Source organism: Amia ocellicauda, chromosome 22, assembly GCF_036373705.1.
Source record: "Amia ocellicauda isolate fAmiCal2 chromosome 22, fAmiCal2.hap1, whole genome shotgun sequence".
In the NCBI taxonomy this organism is placed as follows: Eukaryota; Metazoa; Chordata; class Actinopteri; order Amiiformes; family Amiidae; genus Amia; species Amia ocellicauda.
The window spans coordinates 5025806-5044928 of NC_089871.1; the positions used below are offsets into that span (position 1 = coordinate 5025806).

The following is a 19123-nucleotide window of genomic DNA, read 5'->3' on the forward strand; positions in this document are numbered from 1 at the left end:
CGCCTGTGACTCGTTTTATAGACACATCTGGAAAAACGTCCAATTAAATTTCTTAGGTGCCAGGAATTATATTGTTTTTATATCAGTGAACCATTTGTATACTAGGCATATATCGAGTATAGAGAAAAATGGCATTTAAGGGAGATTAAGGCGGTTGAGAACAATGCAAAACGAGATTAGACATTTATAAAGCCTGTTTCTTGAATGCCATCTGGACTTATTTCATTTTTAAATAAATACAAATATGTATTCAAAATATATCGAATTGCACAGGTGTGCAATCATATTAAAACGCATCGGTGCTTTTGAACTACAAAGGGTCGCCCTTTTTTCTTTACGTTTGCATATGCACAGTGGTCCTGTCCAGTGTGTACGATTGATCCGATTAATTATTTGTGTATTTGTGGACATAATACACACAAACAATGTGTCAGCTGCAAACTGAGCCACACTGTCTTGAGTCAGAAGACCTTTGGATATACCTTGACTGACTGATTATTATGAAATGAGACGGGTTTAGATGCTGTAATCAAGCGCATGATTGGTATCAGTGAGTACTGTTGCTAAACGTCTGTTAAGATTACTATAATTACTTACTCGTAGAGAATAAAACCAAAGGTCAATCGGGTTCAAAGGTCAAGGGACGTACCGTGCGCAGGATATGAACCTACACTACGCGTGACGTCACGACGTCGACTAGCGCAGCTGAAAACTGGGAAAACGAGGGGGGCTGAAATAGAAAGGCTTGGGTCTGCGGGGATGAGGGAGGAACATAGTTTTATGATTAGGGGGTGTATCGCTAATTCAACAGACGTAGTTTACGATTTGTATCCCCGTCTTTTAACCGGGAGGGTGTATGTGGAGCTGCGAAGGAAGGGGTTGTAGCTCGGCGAGGCAGCGAGGGCAGTGAGAGGTGGAGGGGGCTGGCGGAGCCTAGGACAGGAAAACAATATGGCCGCCGTGGAGCTCGAATGGATCCCGGAGACGCTGTACAACACGGCTATCTCCGCCGTGGTGGACAACTACAGCCGGTCGCGGAGAGAGATCCGCTCCCTGCCGGAGAACATCCAGTTTGATGTGTATTATAAGGTAAGGCGGTCTGAGCCGGCCGGGCCTCACCCTGGCTGGATGTGTGACATGAGATTAATGGCTGCCACACGGCTGGCCGGAGCTCGGTAGCGCTCCTGTCACTGTTGTTTTTGTGTGAACTAACTCAGAGGACTGTAGGAGACCGGGGAATCAGTCATCCACAGAAATAACCCCGTGTGAATATCTCCATAGTGGCAGTGTTAAAATAAAATCTAAACCGTAAAGTGCATTTTGCTGGTCTGTGGGGCGAAATATCGCTGGTGGTGTTATTCCACCCGGTTACTGTTGTCCCTCTACTGACACATGGCAAGAGCAGAGATGATCCCAGTCCTAGTCATTAACCTTTAAGTGAACATCTGTAGTGGGGAGTAACCTGGTACTTATTCCCAGGGATTCAAGTCAATCGCAAGACCTCCAGCCAGACTGATGCTGACATGTGTTTATATTCCACTCGTATATATTTAAATAGACGGTTTATCTTTTCAAAACACTCAAATCTAAAGGCAACCCATACAAAGTTACGAAACAAAAACACTAGCGGTATGTTTTCATGGAGCACATGTGCCCAAATCCTCTATTTTAATGTGCAGGAAATATTTTTTACCAGCCAGTGTTTTGTAAATAACACGTCACCGTATCTAAAGCATAGTACTCTTTTTCTGAGATGCATTTACTGTATATAATGCCATTGTTCACAGGACCAGCAATTGCTGGATGGAGCAGAACGGGCATCACTGGTTAAGAGAGTTTGGACACTAAACATGGGTTATACAAAGGGGATTAACAACTTGTTCAGATTTATGCCAGATCTTTTGAAGGAAAACCTAAACTGAATTGTGTATCTTCCTGGAGTACATTTATGCCTCGTTTATACAGGGCACTGAATATCAGTTGATCTTTTAGTTGGAATCATCAGCTGATCGTTTTGTTTACCTGGACATTTTGTTTTTCGGGTCAGCAAATCCGTACTCCCACATACACTGTGGATTCACGAAAGCCAAGGTCACTACCACTGCTCCGGTTCAAGGCTGACTTAAGACCCAGTGAACGTGGTGGCTAACGGTCTAATTTTCTCTAACTATTATTTCATAGAAATAAAATCTGTGATCTAGTACTATATTTTAGATTGGATACCACAGCCTCCAGAATATTCTTATCCTGAAATAGTTTTTTGAAGAAAAGTGTGGAGGGGGTTGGCATATTTTCCCACAGAGAGCATTTTAAAGGCTTTGAGACACAATTGTGCTTGCTTGTCTCGATGTGTGGCATCTTGACCTATATTGGCACATCTTGCAGTTGGCAGATTCTGAAGTGGGTCTGAACTGGCAAGCTAGGCTACCTCCTACTCAAGATCTAATTTTCCCACTTGAATGTACTGTTCTCGCCTCTTTCTACTTATTGACAATCGGTCTCTTATACTGAACACTGCTACAATTCTTTTATTGTTCTAGTTTTGCACATTGTCACGGCAAGTCTAATCTTTATATATGGCCACTTCCCCAGGGTGATTGGTATACCCTCATCTACAATTTTTACAGTGCATTGAAAGATGCCTTTACATTTCTGTGTTAATGCAAGGCAAGCAATGTTTTTAAATGCTTTCTTTTGCTTCCACGTTCTAGAACTTATCAGACTTTCTCTCTATTACTTCAAGTGACTAAGATGCCCATGATTAAAAGTGGTATCTTGCTCTTGAGTATTGAACTCGGCTGTACACCTCAAATATGTTTTAATGAAAGCAGCCTGGAAGACCTCTGTGTTGTATTTGTAACCATAGTGCTCCACATGGTTATCTCTGTAGTGGGATTGATTAGCACTCTTAAATGTTGTTTACCATCCATCCATGAAGAGTCTGACCCCTCCCCACCACTTTGCCATGGATTTCACTAATTCTGTCCTCCATTAGTGACGATATATCCCTGTTCATTTTCTACTGCTTGCACTGCTATTATGAGGGGATGCATTAACCACCACACCACTTAGGCTCTGGCCCTAAGCCCCTTAACCCCACTGCCTGCCCAGAGACGGTAGTTCTTCACTGTCCTGGATAAATCCTTTTAGGACTGAACTGTACCGGCTCCATTTAGAGGTGGCTTGGTAGGGTATTCTCTCAACCTCTCAATGCCCCTGAAGCTTAGCCATGGTAACGGGCGATCCTGCTGTTTCAGATGCCAGTGCATGTGATGTGTAAAGACATTACCCCCCCCCCCATCGTCTCTCTGGAGCCTTGCGGTTCTGTAGATGTGTTACCTGCGCTCAGCAGTGCTCGCATACTTTTCACTTAACCTGATCTGAGCTGCACTGACTGCACATGCTACCCTGTTTCTCACGTCTGCACTTCTGTTGCAGCTAATGAACCATAGTGACTGAAAACAACTGTAAAACATTTGAGCTTTTTGTCGTTGTTCAAATGTATTATACTGCAGTGGCATTATCTGACAATACCAATGTATACCAAGTATCAACCCATGGCAAGTTAAACGGGAGGAGAACGCAGTGTGTAACATTGCTGCGGGCTTGGCACTGTTGCCATTTTCTCTAGGTGTGGTGTTCCCAATCTGTTATAGAGTACGCTTGCATCTGAAGATATTTCTGCTACTTCTTTTTTCTCTCTTCTCTTTTCTGTGGTTGCTTAGCAGTTAATGAAAACAAGTCACAGCCCTGCCCAGTGGTCTTCCTGTGTTGTCTGTGTCTGTCTCTCTCTCTCTCTCTCTCTCTCATGGCTTACTGTGCTCCTCCCCTGTTTCAGCTGTACCAGCAAGGTCGTCTCTGCCAGCTGGGAGGGGAGTTCTGTGAGCTGGAGGTGTTTGCGAAGGTTCTCCGCGCCTCGGACAAAAGGTATTTGACCTGTCTGCACTGGACGAAGGCTGTGCGAGAAGTGTGATGGGGAAAGTTGAATGGCATTGCATGGGAACTGCCGGCAGAGAGTGTCCCTCACATGACGTGTTAGCAGATGCCTCTGACGCTGCAGGCTCAGTTCTCCATGGGATGATGTTTAAATTCACGACTTATTGAAGCGCCTGTTGCGTTTTATTGAACCATTTTCACAAAGAACTTTATTTACTTATTTTTATAGCAGCGCTAAGGGCACTGGCTAGTATTTTGAAACGTATCATTGTGATGTGTAGTAGTTTAAACTTTATACTAATGAAAGCGAATTAAATTACCACATTCATACTGTGCCACTAACTATCAGGATGTCCTCTGGAAGCCCCTCCAAGGACAGTCCATTTCTGTTGTAAGAGTTCTTTACTGTAGGTTTACACACAACACAATGGACGGCTTAATGGCCTTTGATTGAATTTGAATTGAACAGATACAGGGCTTCTCTCTGGAGATTTCTGTTTATCAGGTTTCACTCCCCTGATTTGTTTTCCAGTCCTACAATTTGTTACCTCCTAGGCATTCATATTTACAACCTGAAATCTAGGCTATCTTTGTCTGTGTCTCGGCTGCATCTTTAACAAAGACAGTTCTGTCTGTGTTCACTTCCTGGAGTTGCATTTCCATAGAGACGAAGGGGAGTGGCCGTTTTCATGACATACATAAATGTAAACTATTCCAGAAGTCGGTTTTGTTCCTGCAGAGATAGAAAAAAGCTGTCCCTTTCTGCTTTTTACTTTTTCACTCTAAAATTAGTGATTCTTCTAAATGCAATGCCTTTTCCGAGTGCCGTGTGTGCAGCTGTGGTGGCAGTGGTGAGTTTGTGCCGTTAATCCCAGTCCCTGTGCCATGTTCTCGCAGGCACCTCCTGCACCACTGTTTCCAGGCCCTGATGGACCATGGTGTGAAAGTGGCCTCAGTCCTGGCAAACTCCTTCAGCCGCCGATGTTCATACATCGCAGAGTCTGACGCCCATGTCAAAGAAAAGGCCATTCAGTTTGGGTTTGTTTTAGGTGAGTGTCGGACCTATTGCTCTCCAACATGGCACTGATCCTGTTTTTCTAGAGTGTTTGTGTTATTATTTTACACGAGAACTGGCTTTGACACAGCTGAGCGGCAGCGTTGTCTGTGCTGCATTCGCGAGGTCTTATCTCTGTACTGTGCGCTTGCTCCCATATGCCTGGGCAGCAGTAAATAAAGGGTCACGTCTCCCATGTTTCAGGCGGGTTCCTGTCTGACGCAGGCTGGTACAGCGATGCGGAGAAGGTGTTCCTGTCCTGTCTGCAGCTGTGCATGCTGCACGATGAGGTCCTGCACTGGTACCGTGCCGTCGAGTGCTGTGTCAGGTGAGCCCATCCCAGCTGCAGCGCTTCCCCTCCCCCTCCCTCTAAGAATGCTCAGATGCCCTATTTTTGTCAAGTATATTCCATCATGCTTAAGTTTCCTAACCTTTTAAGAATGAAAGAAATTTCAGCTGCCTATATGGACTTTCTAAATGGCTCCAATTTGTAATTTAATTTCTTCCCTAGATTGCTCCATGTACGTAATGGCAACTGCAAATACCACTTGGGAGAAGAAACGTTTAAGTTGGCCCAGTCTTACATGGACAAGCTGGCCAAACACGGCCACCAGGCCAACAAGGCAGCGCTGTATGGAGAGCTCTGTGCCCTCCTGTTCGCCAAGAGCCACTACGACGAGGTAATTTGCTCCAATGCAAATTATTAAATGTATTTTCTTTCTTGGGGTTTACAATTATCAGATTCACAGAGGAATTTAGACAGTTTTTTTTCCAAGTCTAGAAATTAGCAATATCTATTTATTAATACTTTTTTACAGAAATTATTATAGAGAAGGGGAATTTAAGAATGTATTCTTCCCATCTGTCTAAACTCCTGTTTGCTTGTGTGTTTTCAGGCTTATAGATGGTGTATAGAGGCAATGAAGGAGATCACAGTAGGACTGCCGGTGAAGGTGGTAGTAGATGTGCTAAGGCAGGCCTCTAAGGTAACTGTGAAGCTCATTATTTTTGGGGCTCTACTGTGGCTTTCATTTGTCTGATTGTGTATTTGTGCTTGTCTTATGGGTATCCATGTTTTCCCGCAGGCCTGTGTTGTAAAACGTGAATTTAGGAAAGCAGAACAGCTGATAAAACATGCTGTCTATTTGGCACGGTAAGTCATTGTCTTTCAGTATTACTTGTGTGTGTGATTGAGTGGGAGTTATTCTCTTCCATTCTGCTCACTGACCGTTCCTTTTGTTTTCCTTTCCAGGGAGCATTTTGGACATAAACACCCCAAATATTCAGACACTCTCCTAGATTATGGTTTTTACTTACTAAATGTAGATAACATCTGTCAGTCCGTGGCTATTTACCAGGTACGTTTGTGTAAATTTACATTTTATGGGGATTAAAATTTAATTTCACAGCAAATTATGCTCATATGATTGATTTATGACTTTCAGACAGCCCTCGATATTCGGCAGTCTGTGTTTGGAGGCAAGAACATCCACGTAGCGACCGCACATGAAGACCTAGCGTATTCCTCTTATGTGCATCAGTACAGTTCTGGTAAATTTGACAATGCACTGTGAGTAGCCCATCCATTTTGTCTCCTTTTAATAAGACTCCAAACCAGTGAGATTGTGTTGTAATTATTTTTAATGTGGGCCGTTGTTTACCTACCCTCACTGTGCACGTGTAGCAGTCAAAGTGGGGTTCGGCTCTCCTCAATCGGGTGACGCTGAGTACAATGAGCATTTATCCATTGGTTTAGATTTTTACCTGTTGTGTGCTAAACTGGCCCCTGTTCTGCACTTCTGCTTAAAATACTGGTTCCTATTTTGAAAAGGTGCTGTGCGGTGACCTGTGCTACTGTACTGACATATTCCTGTGCTCTCTGGCTTGGTGCTGTTTCAGATTTCATGCAGAACGTGCCATAGACATCATCACCCACATTCTTCCCGAGGATCATCTGCTGCTGGCTTCGTCCAAACGAGTGAAAGGTACAGGCGGACACCGGCTCTTGTGGAATATGTTGTCTGCCTGCTGACTGAGTTAAAGGTGGAAATAAAAATGAGGGCCTCCCAAGTGGCTCAGTCTGTAAAAGGGCAGACTGGGCCCTATAAGCTGAGGTTCTCCAATTCGATCCCAGTTCATGTCATTGGCTGATTGGAACTGGCAGAGTTAAATCACCAGGGCTTCTCTCTTCTCATTGCTATCGCGCATCTTGTAATGGATGCACCTCTATATAATTTATGGGGGAGAAAAATACAAGAAAATGTTGGCAATTCCCCAAAAAAAAGAACAAAATGAGACAAACGTGAGATAGCGTAGAGAATACTGTTGAGTGACATGAATAATGAAATCATACATCAGGCCTATATGAAATGCCCACTTTTTAAAGTATCAGCACTTGTTGAAAAATGAAGCAGTTTCTTAATTGTATAAACTGCTATCGATGCTGACTTTTCAACAGTGTGTCACTCTGTATTGTTACTGTAAAGGACACAACAGTCCACAAACGGGAAGCTCTTGGGGTTTTTATGGCCCAGGGAAACAGATGACTGTTGGTGTTGTACCATGGCCCTAAGAATAGGTCTTCTGAGGCCACAAAGCAACTCGGAGCGGTTTACTCCAGTGGACGGGCATGTTGTGGCCCAGCTCTGAGCCGTGCGTGCTTTGTTTCCTCAGCCCTCATCCTGGAGGAGATTGCCATCGACTGCCATAATAAAGAGACGGAGGAGCGACTGCTGCAGGAAGCCCATGACCTGCACCTGTCCTCTCTCCAGCTGGCCAAAAAAGCGTTCGGGGAGTTCAACGTCCAGACGGCGAAACACTACGGCAACCTGGGCAGGCTCTACCAGTCCATGCGGAAGTTCAAGGTCAGTCACTTCCTGCCTTTTGACAGAGGCTTCAGTAGCTATCCCACTCGGCATTTCTTTTCTGACATCAAACAATGTGGGGGATGCGTCTTCCTCTGTATCTGACTTGTGCTTGCCAAATTCGTATTTATTCATGATACCGATGGTTTATCACAAGGGTTGTCAGCTTCCTGCTACTCCAGTTCCTTTTCCTTTAATCTTTTAACTTGTTCATTTTAATCATTCTGATCTGTCAGAATGGCTTTCTATTGATGGATTGTGTTGTGTGTGTGTGTGTGTGTGTGTGTGTCTGTATCCTCGTCCTCTAACTACACTGTTCTCAGCTCTGATTTGTGTCCGTCTGAGCGCAGGAGGCCGAAGAGATGCACATCAAGGCGATTAAGATCAAGGAGCAGTTACTGGGGCAGGAGGACTACGAGGTGGCGCTGTCCGTGGGTCACCTGGCCTCCCTCTACAACTACGACATGAACCAGTACGATGACGCCGAGAAGCTCTACCTGCGCTCTATCGCCATCGGTGAGTGTGCGTGCGATGAGCCGTGGACAAGAATCTCGCATGCACTCCGAACACGGACTGGAACTTTATTTACTGGGACTTGAGCAAGTTCAGTGTCATGGCTTTTTGAAAATGTATGGTGGGATAATGATTTGTTTTTTAATAAAGAGCTCAGAATTTCCGTGTTTGAAGACCTTCAAAAAGGTGTTTAGATCTCTACATGATTGAATCAGAAGCTGACACTCGGTTGACTTGTCTCTCGCAGGTAAGAAGCTGTTCGGCGAGGGCTACAGCGGACTGGAGTATGACTACAGGGGTCTGATCAAACTGTACAACTCGGTGGGCAACTACGAGAAAGTGTTCGAGTACCACAACATTCTGTCCAGCTGGAACCGGCTGAGGGACCGGCAGTTTGCCGTGGCGGACGCCCTTGAGGACGTCAACACCAGCACTCAGGCCACCGAGGAGGTGGTGCAGTCCTTCCTGCTTTCCCAGGGTCAAGGCCACGGACACGGGGCCAACTGCTGAGGCACAGCCCCCTCCCCAGCCCCCCAATGTAGACACGGCCCGCCCCTGGGGAGCCCACTGGGGCTGAAACTGACGTGGGGACCCCCGTGAGCGAGGCAGCACAGCAGACTCCTCACAGAGGGCTGCACTGGGTGGCCCCTGGACTTGTCTCGTCTTCTCCCTCACCAGCAGCTCATTTCCTGGCCCCTGTGATACACCCGTGCAGGGCGGGAGCCACTCTTCACACCTCAGAGGATTATTTTCAGTAGCATCCCACGTGCTTCTGCATCCTTCTCCGTTAACATTTATTTTGTTCTCACCAATCCATCAGACCCTTGAACCAGCTTTAAAACATGGAAGAAGACGGGAAAGAAGAATGGAAAGAAAAGCCCAGCCCAGCATAGCATTTGTCTTGAAAACATGTCATGATTTTTGTGCTCATTCTGTTTTTTGTTACAGATTTTTTTTTAATTTTCACAGAGTAGCTACAAATGCCACGGGAAAGTCAGTTACAGCTAAGGTCCCAGTTTTACAGTCATAGACACGTTTACGCTGTGCAGCCGGCAGTCCTGGGGTCGGTCAGTGTACAGGTGTGAGCGCCTAGGTGTTGTTGTCTATCGCAGAGAAGGATGGGCTGCTCTCCTTGTTGTAGAGGAAGTGTGGAGGTCGCAGGCGCTTGTCTTGGTGTAGTGAGTATTGTTGCATGTTTTTAGATTAAATGTTGTTCAAGACTTGTGGACCATTATCTTGTTTTGGCTTTTTTTTTTTTTATTTAAAACACCTGCTTCTGTATCAATCTCAAAGAGAAAAGAAGTCAGTCCTTAGCAAGAATTAGAAATTATAACTGATTTGGAGTGATTAAAAAAAAAAAAAATTATTAAATTGGACCAGTATGTTACTTTTGTACTCTGTGGAATATTTTGGACCAGTGGCTTTAGATCGATACCAGTTTCAGAGATTTTATTTTCCACTTTAGGGTTTAAGTTCAATGTTAATGCCAGTGAAGACAAATCCACAGGTTTTTTGGAAGATCTTTAATGGCCAAACCATAAACTATTCTAGATGCATGCAAAGCAAAGGTCAGATCAGCAGTTTCTGGTTTCAAACGTTGCCAACCGCAGTGTTCGAAAGGGACATGGTTCACAGTTTCACGAGGGGGATCAGTTCACAGATTTTAGGGGTGTTCTTGTACCTCTGCCACTTGAGACAGCGCTGTACCATTAATAATTAATAATCACATTAATAATGAAGGAAGGGAGCAGGGGTTTGGGTTTGGCTGCACTCTCCAACGATCTCCCAAGGATCTCAAGGTAGACAGTCAGTTAATGGAAGTGGACACCCCTTCAGCGTCGCTGCGCACACACCCAGCATCGTCACCCTCTGACACTCCTCAACCAGCTGCTACACTTTTTCGTGTGGTCCGGGTTTAGCCTCTCTGTCAGCTTGCTCTGTTAATATTGAATGCCATGGACGGTCCTGCACAGTGAAGCCTTGACCTTGGCTGGCCTTGAGGAGTTGAGCCCAGGCTTGGTATTTCTCGAGGCACAGCCAAGAGTCCCGAGATGTTTGCTGGTGCGTTCTGCCTCGTGCTCCTCTCATGGTAAACGCTTGGTAAGCAGGAATGCTGTGCCTTTGACGGCAGGTGGGACCTAATTGTTGCTGTGTGTGAGTAAGCGAGGATCGGTCCTAAACGATGGCTGCTTTCAACTTTCCAAGGCTTATCCTGGTATTCGTTTAAACTTCAAAATTAAAGCATGCACAAACAAACCACAACTTTTGCTCCGTCAATAAATGATCAATGGTCATGTTTAGTTTTGTATTCAAGACCCTTTTTTTTTTTTGGTATTTGTTAAATTATCCACTTCCACTTGTAATTGACCTTTTTCTAACCACCTGTTTAGATAGCAGTTGCTATAAGAAGAAAAAATGATTGCCCTGGCTTGGGTGCAATGATTAGTGATGTTTCTATACTTATTGAAAAGAAAAAGAAAAGTGAATGTGATTTGTTCTTCTCTCTGTGGGGTGGTTTTCGGTGAGCTCGGGCTGGTGTCCAAGCCTTAGCCTTAAAGGACACCCAGCTGGGCTGTTCGGGCATGTGGTGCTCTTTGTACTCCAATGGTTTATACTGTAGCTCCTCCTCAATTCCCAGTTCGGACCATTTCTGATCTCTGGTGTCCTTGATTGGCACGTTTTCTCAAAGTAACTGCCGTACATGTTCGCAGGAATGAAGTCTCTGGAAAAGGGGATTCTGCCTGTAGTTTTTTTTTTTTTTCCTACATCAAAACCAGTAAAGAAATGGGAGCCTCTTGAATTAGTCTGACCTACTTTTGGGATGTTCAGCAGTGAGCCTTGACTAGACTGGGCCAGAGCAGAATTCCCAGAGTTCAACAGGACAATCCTGCCATAATCCCTGACAGAAAAGCAATGTGACGGAACGGATACTACAACGTGTTCTTGAAATCTAAAATCTAAATTTAAACAATTGGTCAAGTGGGTAGTTTGGTGTCCGTCCTGATTGTTGTGGTTCCTCTTCAAAGAAATGGAAAACACTAAAGGCGTTTGAAGATCTTGCATCTGTGAAAATTGTGCTCTTTATTGGTTTGTTTTTTATTATTCTGTGGAGTAATGTAGCTACAAAACAAGTGTCACGAATGTAAATTCAAGGGCTCCTTTGTGTACCTAAAGTGGTATTTTCTCTAAAACAAAGCAAGGAGGCTCATGCAGTGCCTCTGCAGATGTTCTGCACCCCCTTTTCCTAATGGAGCAGTCTGAGCCAGAGCACCGCCCAGTGAGGGAAGTATATAGATTAAAAATTAGTTAGGGGAAATACAAAGGAACATGGAGAATTTATCTCTGTAGCAATGTGAAGCCAATTGACACTATGAAGGTTATGTCACTGGGTCCACAGGAGAGTCCCAGGCTGTACTAAACAGGTTGATGGCCTGAAACTAAACTAACCCAATCAGGAAATAATGCTGATCTGTTGTATTTAGAAGGAATCAAATTGCAGGGCAAAATGTGCTTCCCACAAAGCTGCCCCTGAGGTCAATCTCCTGGGCTCAGTTTGCAAATTGATGGGGGGGGGGGGTTGGTGTCGTGAATGGCAAGAACACTGCAGAGGTGTTATGATAAATGGCCAAACACAAGTGTTACTCCTCTCTATATCCCTGTGAGGTTTGGTGATCTATAAATTGAGTTGTGAATTTTGTCAGTGATTTGAATTTATAAATGAACCTTTTCTTTAATGGATATGAAAACTTGCAGTTTTTTTGGGAAAGTGCAGATTTGTGACAGGTTGACCGTGGTGGTGGTAGGAGGGGGTGGTGAGGGTGTTTATGTACCTCTTCGTCAGCGGGACATGAAGGTATCTTTTAATTTTCTGATTTTACTAAAACTGACATTGCAAACCATATGGATTTAGTAATCCATATTAAAGTTCTATTGTATGAATGTCAAGCCCAGATTTATTTATTTTGCTCTGCTCTCGGGACCGTACTCTTATCGTGATGACCCAGGTGACAGGGGGGCCAGGCGGACACCACTACCAGCACAGTTAGTCTTGCTGTAGTTTAGCCATGCGTTCGACTTGCTGCACTCGACAGTTACATTACACAGGACTTGTCCTCTACTAGAATGAGTGGCCTTAGTGAGTGAATTGAAGTGCACAGTTCCCCATGAAATTAAATTTAATGTATGGAATATAAAGTTTGTTTTGTGCTGCAAAGTTTGTAATGGATCACTCCATGTTCCTTTTTTTTTTTTTTTCTAATTTCTTTGCATCTCTGCTGTATGCCAGAAGTACCATTTTTCATTTTTGCTATTCAGTTAGAAGTGATTTTTTTAATTATATTGCTTATTATATAACAATATGAATGGAGACAACTATGCTTGAAGAAATTATTTCATATTAACACTGTACTATTTTTGTATTCTTCATAAACATTTTAACTATGGGGATTCCGCCCTTTTAAAGCTTCTGCCCGAAGGGTTCGGGAGGATGAACGTGGAATTAAGATCCGTCAGACACACTAAATTCCTATTCTAAGAAGTCCCCCTCAGTAGTGCCACAGTGAGCTTGTGTATAGATAGACTTTGCTAATGTTTAGACAAGGTTCCTTTCATTGCTTGTGTAAGAAACAAATAATAATCCAGCAGGATCCTAACTCCATACAGTCTGCAGTACCCAACATTGTGTAACCATCAAACCATATTAAACATGTTTGTAACCAACATTGTGAATTTCTGTAACTATTGCTGGAAAAAAAAAACACATACTGCTAAATATAGTGTTAATGCAGAGTTTGCTAGCCATTGTTTCTCTTCTTTGAAAATATTGATCATGAAAGCTTTGCACCACCATTTTGTGAAATAAGTTTTACTCAATTGTTTTGATTTTAATTTATTTGTAATCTCTTTTCTTGCAGCAGATGATAGCGCTGTTATAATGTGGAGTGTAGAAAAGGTGCTTATAAGAGACGGTGGGGGGTAATTTTTGAGCTGTATGCCCATTCTATATTCTCAATGAACAATCAAGGGAAGAATCTGTTTTTTGTGTATCATTTGGTAGCAGTACAGTTCTTTGGAATTCACTCTCTCCACATTAATAAACACACACAACATTCTGTAAGACAACATTGCTTTTCTCTCTCATTTTAAAAATAAATAAATGATTAAATCTAAAAGTAGGATGCCAGGACACTCCTGCCATTTTTAAGTGCATTTCCCAACATCTGAAGAGCCGCTTGGCCAGTGATTTAACCTGTTGTGCCCAGAAACATCGCCCAAGACTGACAGCAGGTAGAAAAATAGTTGCTCTTTAACGATTGCATTCAATTTTCCCTTGACGTTGACTTTTTTTCCTATAATGTTTTACAGGAAGACTGGAAGGGTCACATTCCAGAAACAGGTTGGGCAAGTGACCAATTAAAGCCCTTAGCCCAAACTGAAATTGTTTTGTGGGGAGAATGACTGACAGAATTGCAACTGCTTTCTTCTAAGAATTGCAGTTACTGAAGACTCCCCAAAAAAAGACCCTGAATTCTTGATCGTTTAGCCTCGCCGAGCACTAGCTCAGCAATTTCTCTCAGGAGGGCGTACTCTGGCGGAAGCAAGCAAGGGCCGAGATGCCTCGTCCTCGTCCCTCACACCCAAACCCGCTGCGGCCCTCTGCTTTCAAACTCCTGTACATCTCCCAACAATGATTACACTAGACTACACTACGCTACTCAGCACTATCCACAGTTGACTGCTCATTCGGTTCCTGCAAGCTGTCATTTTAGGTTGAGCTGCACGTTGGCCATGACACGAGCGCAGTCCCTGTTGGAGTAAACAAGCCGGGGAGGAATGTCAGTCGCAGCCGTCTCTCTCTTCAGTCTTTCTCCCTCGCCTTCTCCTCGTCTCTGGTGAGATATCTGATGTGCAGCCAGATGCACCACACCTGCAACCAAGAGCTACACATTAACCGCCTCAGGCACGATTGATCTAATATGGCCCAAGAAGAAGCTGCAACCACACTGCATTGTGAGTTTCTCACGCATGTTGCTTATGGTTAATGTCTCCCATCATTTTTAGCATTTCTTATTCCCTTCCACAAACAATTGCAACTCGCTGCAACAAAGAAATGGTACCACACACACCTCTACTCCCAGATCTCTTCTGCTTCATGATGAAGTCCAGCACAGACAGAAAAAAGGTCAATTGTACATATACATCTATATGCTCTCAGTCCTTACCTCGACAGAGAAGCACAGCAGCCGGCCGGCCGTGAGGAGCAGCAGCCCCAGGCCCTGCAGCCATGCTGGGACGGAGAGGGGCTCGTTCAGGACCCCATAGTGCACCCCATACAGCCACACGGGCAGAACATGCAACCCACTGATCGCAAACGCACCCATGGGAGTCTTGAAGCCTGAGTATAACCAGAGAGATGCACACATTTATAAATAGATCTATAAAACAATAACCTTGCTGACTAAAGGTGAAGCAGTTACATGAATAAGAGCTACACTTCCCTGCCTACGGTTTCTCTCACCTTTGGCCATTACGGCTTGCACCCAGGAGGGGCACGGCCCAGCATGGCTTTTCCACCGGGCCCCCAGGGTACTGTGGGTGCAGACAAACACACACCACTCCAGCGCCACCACCAGCCAGCCCCACTGCCGGGAACACGGAGGGCAAAGTCACATTAGCCGCAAAACATTGTGGAGTTCAGTTTTTAAAGTGAGCATTTCCGAAGAAATAGAAACAAATGTATCTTCCTTTTATGATGGAAAAGTTTAAATATTGGAGAATGAATTCAAGAACACTACTGTACTGTGTTATTTCAACATGAATGAAATGTGTGGATGTGATAGTATTTGCCTGAGGAAAAAACATTGATAATCTTATCAATAGGCCAGTGGTTCACATCCCTGGTCCCGAAGGAGCCCCTGCACTGCTGTTTTTTGTTCCAACTGAGCTCTCAATTACTTAATTAAACCTTAATTGAAGTATATAATAAGCTGCTTAGATTTGACTTGGGTAATAAAAAAGGTGTATTCTTTAATAAGTTCTTTATACAATTCTCTCCTTAAATTAAAACCACTACTGTTTAAAATAATTAAATTTAGATCCCGACCACAGATTGCAGTCCAACTCCCTGCCCTCAATCGCAGTCTCTGCAGAGCTGCCCCACGCGCACCTCGTACAGCAGGCTCCACAGCATTCCCCGGCCCAGGTTATCAATCACCACATCCAGCCAGGCTCCGAACTCCGAGGTCTGCCCGAGGCGCCGAGCCGCCCAGCCGTCCACCCCTGAGACACCCGACCACAAGAACAACACTTCACCACAGTCTGCTAGGTGATGGATTATCCACTTAAGCACCAAAATACACCATATTGAATATTTTGTTCTTGTGAGAGCAGATGGTTTTGAATATTTTTTTCCTGAGTAAAATGCTGCTTGTGGTTTGAAAGTGAGATGAGAGAGGAGGCTCCTTAATGGCCATCCACTAGCTCAGGTATTACACAAGACAGCTGAGGTTCAAGAATTGTCAGTTAAGTTTCACAAACAACTGGACCTGTTATGAAATTAATGCTTATATAACTATCAGGGAGCACCAGTGGGAATTACCAGAGAAAGCACAATCTTTCACACACCGCACTTCCACTTCTGGTTTTCTGATGCAACGTGCAGACACTGCTGTTTAAATCTTTACATCCACAAACAGAGGTGTATTTTTTTATGCACTGTGTGTGTAGTGGCAACCTCCAGCTCAGAGGCCTGTTGTTAAGTGAACTATGGTATTATGGGCTGCTCTTGGCTGCCCATGGGGAGCATGTTCTTTGTATTTTCACCATGGTGAATCACAATACACAGAAAACACTGGCATGAATATTTCATAAATACAGTTGCATAATTCATGGTTTTAATGCATTTTGCCCAAGCAGTATAAGGTTTTACGAACTAATAATATCAAAGCTAAACAAAGCTCACCAATCACTGTTGATTACCATCCACCTGAACAATATATAAATGCATCAATGTATTGCATAGTGGTGATAGCACTCCTTGCTCTGGTCTCAGGTGGCCTATTACTTTTCCCCAACAGAAAATGCCCCCCCCCCCCCTCCTCTTGTGCCATTTAAAGTCAATATCTGGTCCTGATATGTAAACACCACTATAATAAAAAAAAACTTCATGTGTGGATCATTTACCATCAAGTATGATCGAAGTGACGTAACAGGGAAGGAAGACAGATGAACTGTGGAAGAACCACCAGGCAACGAGCAGCAGCAGGACCCGGATGTAACCTGTGGAAGAAGGGGCTGGAGGGGGTCAACCTCGGCTGTAAAAGGTGCACCTTTGCGCACCTACACCTGTTATTCATAATGACGGATCCCGCAAGAAACAGGAACAAAGGATCGCTCAACACGCCAATAAGCACAGGACTGGCTTCAGCCACAGCATGTAACTCGTGTGTCAGTTTGATACATCTGTTGTTTCGATCTTACCTATAACGTTGGGGACGTACAGCAGCACTTCCAGTCCCATCCCAGTTCATCCCACCTGACCTCCCCGGCTGTGCGCGGATCAGACAGCGGTGACGTCACAGAGCAGGAGACGGTATCAGTAACCGTTTCAATGTAGCGCTGTGGCCGCCGCGCTGGGTTATTATATGTGAGCCGATAATAATCCCACTGCTGCGGGAGTGAACGCGACCTTGGGAAAGTGCAGTTAGATCAGTGCAGACAGCGCCGGAGGTTAATGCCTCATCCTCGCACTGGTTACATTAAAGCCCGGAGGGAACGTGTGTCTCGGCCAATGGGAGCGCCGCGATTCCGCAGATCTGCGCAGAGCTGCAGTCCGTCACTTCCCACGACACAGATCACTTCCTCGGTGTCCCGCCTCCACAGACAGATCCACACACCGGACCCGCTTCTCTCCCGAGCCCTCTCAGCACTGTCCAGGATTGGATGGCATCAGCTGCCACACACCCCAAAGCGATCATAACTGTAACTGCTGCTGCTTGAATTGTAATTCGTGATTTCCATACCGCACGCAAAACTGAAATTAATTCATCAAACTCTGCTGGTGTCTTAGATTTAGTTTCCCCCTTCCAGTTTGTGATGTCGTTTGAATCTTATATTAAAGGTAGACACTTGCAGCTTCAGACCGCTAGAGGTCGTTGACGTCCATAGTGAGTACTGTGCGTGTGTGACAGTGTATGTTGTATGTGTGTTGTATGTTGTAGTCCAATGGCCTGCTTGGCCCCCCATATGCATGTCTAAGGCTGGGACGTGGGGGGGGGGGAGGGGGTTGTCAATACCTCCATCAGGTAGTGGAACATTTTTTTAACACTAAAGCAAAAGCCATGCACTTAAGTGTTTTGTACTTTAAAGTCGTGTTTCTTCTAGAAGTAGTTTAATGAATTCAATGCTAGGAAGTTGGTAGATGATCAACTCAAGTAGCCTGTGGGCTCGGATGGCATCATGCCTGCAGTTCCTAATGTGCCCAGCTCACAGACAGGCCTGCACTGACCCAGGTACTAATCAATTAACCACATCGATTATGGAAATCTTTCAAAATGTAATATGTTAACCTAATAAAAACAATGGACTGTCATGTTGTACCCCAATAATAAAGCTTCACCCAACCCACCCTGACTTTTTCCCTTTCAGCTTTGTCAAGTTTGTCTTTGGACCGTCCACACTGACTTTTACACAACACTTGTTCAATACCTCAGAAAAACATTACAAAATGTCTTTCAAATCTGAGTGATTATATTGAATATTTAGTTTGTTGTTTAATTATGCATTATTTGACAAAGGAGCACATGCAACCTGAGAAATAAATCTGATATCTTCAAATATTTGCCCAATAAGTAGAAGACTACGATTACGTTGAGAAATGCAAATGTGGTTATTTATTTTACTGATTAGTTTTCGGATCCAGACACCAGATAGTACTATTTAGACATTTCACAATAATTAAATTGGAAACTTATAGTGTCATGGAAATCCGTGAGACAATTCATGGTAAAATTCCCTTCAATCTCCAATTGGAAAAGAGTGTTTCCTGGACATTTCTGTGGCAGTGACTTTTTAAAGAAAAACAGTGTTAATAAGTAGAAATAAGAAAAAGTCATTTTAATTTTTTTAAATTAAATCACATTACTAACAATCTGAAAACACTAAACATCTTATGCTGACATATTTAATTGCAATCAAACACACAATTGTTTCGCAAACAAATGTCCATAAATATTTTAATTTCAACAAAAAAGGCAATACCTTTGCTGAAATAAATACAACTTTAAACAATCTGTGCAAAATGTTCACAAACTACCTGCAGCACCAGCAACTGTTTCCTTCTTTTATTTTTTTGTCTTTTGTTTTCTTTACCACATTTCTTCATCTTATAATATTTCAAATGTCCCTCTGAGACAGCACTGCACTCTTTGATTATAATTTGCCTGCTCTAGTTCATCCACAACTCACCAACTCATCTGGTGTCTCTCTGCCTTGATTTGCACATGCCGCTGCCTTCGTCTGAGCTAGCATCCAGTGCAAGACGTTGGCTGTCACCTACCGCTGTCTCGACCAGCTATCTACATACTCTCACCTCTCCTTCCGCTCCCTCCAGACCACCCCAGTCCTTCTGCGCCAGGAGACTCACTGTACCTCCTCCACTCCCCTTCCTTCAGAGCCGCTCTTTTTCCACCCTCGCCCCTAAATGGTGGAACGACCTTCCCACCAAGATCAGGACCGCACAGTCCTTGAACACCTTCCT

At 44.1% G+C, this 19123-nt stretch overlaps 2 protein-coding genes across 3 annotated transcripts; one reads left to right on the forward strand and one right to left on the reverse strand.

Annotated features, from left to right (window-relative positions):
• The first annotated feature begins 680 nt into the window (after positions 1-680).
• Positions 681-13086, forward strand: appbp2 (amyloid beta precursor protein (cytoplasmic tail) binding protein 2). The gene is made up of 13 exons (XM_066695615.1): positions 681-1089; positions 3839-3927; positions 4834-4985; positions 5195-5318; positions 5502-5670; positions 5887-5976; positions 6076-6143; positions 6243-6348; positions 6436-6560; positions 6890-6975; positions 7664-7854; positions 8205-8370; positions 8615-13086. The coding sequence occupies exons 1-13, from the start codon at positions 952-954 to the stop codon at positions 8875-8877; spliced, it is 1767 nt and encodes a 588-aa protein (XP_066551712.1). The 5' UTR covers positions 681-951; the 3' UTR covers positions 8878-13086.
• A 153-nt stretch (positions 13087-13239) lies between these two features.
• Positions 13240-17252, reverse strand: LOC136718016 (CDP-diacylglycerol--glycerol-3-phosphate 3-phosphatidyltransferase). Of its 2 annotated transcripts, XM_066695617.1 has the most exons (6): positions 16846-17252; positions 16549-16644; positions 15533-15645; positions 14885-15008; positions 14589-14761; positions 13240-14293 (listed from the first exon to the last, which is right to left on the reverse strand). In XM_066695617.1, exons 1-6 carry the CDS (start codon positions 16883-16885, stop codon positions 14225-14227), a joined length of 615 nt encoding a protein of 204 aa, XP_066551714.1. In that variant the 5' UTR covers positions 16886-17252; the 3' UTR covers positions 13240-14224. The 2 variants fall into 2 exon arrangements, with proteins under 2 accessions (XP_066551714.1, XP_066551715.1); XM_066695618.1 differs by lacking the exon at positions 16549-16644.
• Positions 17253-19123: the final 1871 nt, after the last annotated feature.